Source organism: Agrilus planipennis, unplaced genomic scaffold (genome assembly GCF_000699045.2).
Source record: "Agrilus planipennis isolate EAB-ADULT unplaced genomic scaffold, Apla_2.0 scaffold16, whole genome shotgun sequence".
Lineage (NCBI taxonomy): Eukaryota > Metazoa > Arthropoda > Insecta > Coleoptera > Buprestidae > Agrilus > Agrilus planipennis.
The window spans coordinates 1,209,576-1,214,232 of NW_020438946.1; the positions used below are offsets into that span (position 1 = coordinate 1,209,576).

The 4,657-nt window shown below is 35.7% G+C and overlaps 1 protein-coding gene across 1 annotated transcript in view; it reads right to left on the bottom strand.

Annotated features, from left to right (window-relative positions):
* Positions 1-380: 380 nt before the first annotated feature.
* LOC108744624 (equilibrative nucleoside transporter 4) overlaps positions 381-4,657 on the bottom strand; it is a 31,344-nt gene continuing 27,067 nt past the window's right edge. Inside the window, exons 8-9 of the mRNA XM_025974733.1 lie at positions 2,972-3,018; positions 381-1,475 (exon numbers count right to left, since the gene is read on the bottom strand). Of these exons, the coding sequence (XP_025830518.1) occupies positions 1,201-1,475; positions 2,972-3,018 (322 nt within the window). The 3' untranslated portion in view covers positions 381-1,200. The remainder of the gene's footprint in view (positions 1,476-2,971; positions 3,019-4,657) is intronic.

A 4,657-nucleotide genomic window follows, 5' to 3' on the forward strand; every position in this document is an offset into this window, starting at 1 on the left:
TGAAAGATTATCTGTGGAATATTACTGCCTCAGCATTTGCCTAAGTGATCCAAGGAAACCACAGAAAAACTTGGACCAAGGCAGACGGACCCGGAATCGAACTGGCGTCCTCCCGAATGCTAAGCAATGGTCTAGACCTCTAGCCCATGCCGCTCGGTCTCTAAAACTAGAACAACCCACATCCTTAACTATTTGCGAACAGTAATCTAACCTAGGTCTACCTCTACCCCTCCTAACTCCTATTTCTGCCTCCAATATGTCTCTGACTAGACCTTCATGTCTCAGAAGGTGTCCTACCAACCTATCTCGCCTATTTTTTATTGACTTCCATAGAGTCCTCTGTTCTCCTATTCTTTCCAATACCTCTTCATTTNGTGTTAACTTATATAAATCTATATTTTATAAAAAGTAAAGACATTTTAAATAATTTTTCATAAACTGTTCAGAAATTTCTTTCGTGGCGGTTTGGCTGACCCCCCACGCTGCTCAGTACCCTCCTAAGTTATAACCCCATCCAACGTCAGCTTTAACAATTTTCGGGAGATACTGTGTGAAAAAAGTAAGAATAGTAAGTAACTAATTGTAGGAGATGCTTTTAGACTGTAACTCCCGAAATATTTATATGAAGCAGGGCCCAGGTCTAAAATTTGAAGAGAGGCCCCCTTAAGATTAAGGCTGTTTATTTTCTATCGATGATCATTTAATTGCCAGTTTTCTTGTCTTCGGTTGTTATAAAATAAGCTATTACTTATTAAAACGGTTACGTTAGACAATTATAATTAACTAGGTATACAATTATAGTTATAAATATAGCCTTTAATTTTTATTATTAATTTAACTAGTCATACAGTGTTTAATTTTCGGTATAATTTAAATTTTTTTAAATTAGAAAAAAATAATCTTACTTATAGAAACGAGGTCCCATATTTATGAGGTCCAGGACTACGACCCCTATAAAAAAACCCCCCTCCTAAAGACGGTATATATCCAATTAGCCCACTTCTCGTGGGGACCATGTACTATACTTCCAATATTAATTTGCCAATACGATAATAGTGGACAATAATAATTTCATTATTTTTATATTTTTTACCACAGGCTGGTAGTACCTATTTAGGTATTTTACGTATGTATGTATGTACATTGTATTTAAAAATTAGCAACAGCACTGAGTACCTATCTACATTTATATGTAATTAACTAACGCATATCAAGAGTTCCATTAACACTCGATATGTTTTGAGAAATTACAGTTGATATTGTTGATGTAAGTGGTACGGTTGTTGATAACGGTAATGTTGATATTAGCAGACTGATTGTGCTTGCTGTGGCATTGAAGATGTAATTTGGTTTAACATGAAGGGGATTTGGTCCGCAGGGGTGGTCTTCTACCGGACTCAGTCCTGATTCAAGGAAATATGCCATCAATGAACCCGCAGTCAGACCAAAATTGTACGAAAGAGTCATCATATTGCCTAAAAAAAAAATGATTACTTGTTATATGTATTTATAGAAATGTGTGATTAGAAAAAATAGTCTTGGTTTTTGTTTTGTATTGGCTTGTCTTGGTTTTGTATATTTAGTAATACTAATAACAACGACCATCATCATCGTCATAAGGTCGTCAGTCCTAAGACTGGTTGGACACGTACTTCCACTGTTTCCTATCCTAAGCTAAACATCGCATTTCCCTAAAACTAGACCTTTTTAAACTTTTTGGGTGTTTCATTCCCACCAGCCATTAATGCTGGTGGGCGGGCTGTCCCTCCGGACTATGCCGGAAAGTAGGGCGGAAGGCCCTCTTCAGCCTGCTTTCAGGAATCGTGGGAATGGGCGGGTGGTGGTTCGGGTGAGAAAGATGAGACGGACGAAATGAAGACAGAAGAGAGTGAAAGATTATCTGTGGAATATTACTGCCTCAGAATTTGCCTAAGTGATCCAAGGAAACCACAGAAAAACTTGGACCAAGGCAGACGGACCCGGAATCGAACTGGCGTCCTCCCGAATGCTAAGCAATGGTCTAGACCTCTAGCCCATGCCGCTCGGTCTCTAAAACTAGAACAACCCACATCCTTAACTATTTGCGAACAGTAATCTAACCTAGGTCTACCTCTACCCCTCCTAACTCCTATTTCTGCCTCCAATATGTCTCTGACTAGACCTTCATGTCTCAGAAGGTGTCCTACCAACCTATCTCGCCTATTTTTTATTGACTTCCATAGAGTCCTCTGTTCTCCTATTCTATCTAATACCTCTTCATTTCTAACCTTTTCTACCCACGTTATCCTCATTATTCACCTATAACACCACATCTGGAAGGCTTCTAACATTTTCTTTTCCGCCGTGCCCACTGTCCATGTTTCCCGTACAACGCCGCGCTCCAAACATACACCTGACCAAGATTAATTGAACAAATGCAAGACCACGAGCAGGAGTTATTACAAGTATGATTCTCGCAAAATTCTAACTTCTGATACAGTAGAAATAATGAAAATATAAAAACAGAAAATAAAATTTTGTATTAACAATATACTTAGAAGTAGAAACAGGAGTTAAGAGAAGTGGAGGTAGACCTGGATTAGACCTGGATTAGAATACTGTTCACAAATAGTTAAGGATGTAAGATAGGAAAAAGTGGAGGTGCGTGTCCAACTAGTCTTAAGATTGACCGCTTTATGATGATGATGACCCCAAGACTTCTAATTTTTCTAAAATTAAACATGTAACTCTATTGTGAAATGTATGGGGTGTTAGAATTTAACTAATTTGGTCTATTAAAAACAAAAGAAAATAATTTTGTGATCATTTTTGCGACTTTCACCTCGAAGAATAACGATAACCACAAAAGTCAAAATTTCGCAATGGTAAGGATAGATATGAAATTGCAAGGTTACGAACGGAGCACTTGTTATACATTTGCTATAATTTTAAATTTTCTTAATTATTACGATAAAGCACGCTTAGAAATTACATTTGGTGAAGTCTTTCTTTATGGCTTTGAAAACAAATAGCTGGTGTCTGGAGAATTAAAATAAGATCTTAAACTATTTTTTTTTTGTATTTCAGGAGATCTATCTACCTAAAGGCAACCCATTCAACGGGTAAGTGAAAAAAAAATTGAATACAGTTCTCATTCTACATACATGTAAAATTATTTTTGCAAAATTTGATAATTTTAATTTATGAAATGTCAGTATTCTATCAGCAGAATGGAAAATCAAATTACTTTTTAGGCAAAATGTATAATTCCAACAATTTTTGTGCGTCTATCGATATGTATGTTTAGAAAATGCTGACGTTAAAGCAATTAATTTATTTTTCAAAACAGAACTATCTACGAGGGTGGATTGATAAGTTTCCGGCCTAACCAAGAGATGACGCCACTAGGCCNCTATTTTTTATTGACTTCCATAGAGTCCTCTGTTCTCCTATTCTATCTAATACCTCTTCATTTCTAACCTTTTCTACCCACGTTATCCTCATTATTCACCTATAACACCACATCTGGAAGGCTTCTAACATTTTCTTTTCCGCCGTGCCCACTGTCCATGTTTCCCGTACAACGCCGCGCTCCAAACATACACCTGACCAAGATTAATTGAACAAATGCAAGACCACGAGCAGGAGTTATTACAAGTATGATTCTCGCAAAATTCTAACTTCTGATACAGTAGAAATAATGAAAATATAAAAACAGAAAATAAAATTTTGTATTAACAATATACTTAGAAGTAGAAACAGGAGTTAAGAGAAGTGGAGGTAGACCTGGATTAGACCTGGATTAGAATACTGTTCACAAATAGTTAAGGATGTAAGATAGGAAAAAGTGGAGGTGCGTGTCCAACTAGTCTTAAGATTGACCGCTTTATGATGATGATGACCCCAAGACTTCTAATTTTTCTAAAATTAAACATGTAACTCTATTGTGAAATGTATGGGGTGTTAGAATTTAACTAATTTGGTCTATTAAAAACAAAAGAAAATAATTTTGTGATCATTTTTGCGACTTTCACCTCGAAGAATAACGATAACCACAAAAGTCAAAATTTCGCAATGGTAAGGATAGATATGAAATTGCAAGGTTACGAACGGAGCACTTGTTATACATTTGCTATAATTTTAAATTTTCTTAATTATTACGATAAAGCACGCTTAGAAATTACATTTGGTGAAGTCTTTCTTTATGGCTTTGAAAACAAATAGCTGGTGTCTGGAGAATTAAAATAAGATCTTAAACTATTTTTTTTTTGTATTTCAGGAGATCTATCTACCTAAAGGCAACCCATTCAACGGGTAAGTGAAAAAAAAATTGAATACAGTTCTCATTCTACATACATGTAAAATTATTTTTGCAAAATTTGATAATTTTAATTTATGAAATGTCAGTATTCTATCAGCAGAATGGAAAATCAAATTACTTTTTAGGCAAAATGTATAATTCCAACAATTTTTGTGCGTCTATCGATATGTATGTTTAGAAAATGCTGACGTTAAAGCAATTAATTTATTTTTCAAAACAGAACTATCTACGAGGGTGGATTGATAAGTTTCCGGCCTAACCAAGAGATGACGCCACTAGGCCTACCTTGAGGTGACATTCTATAGTACCATCCTTGGATAGCTTGTAGCTATAGTTTCAGCCCGATCTCCTTGCTAG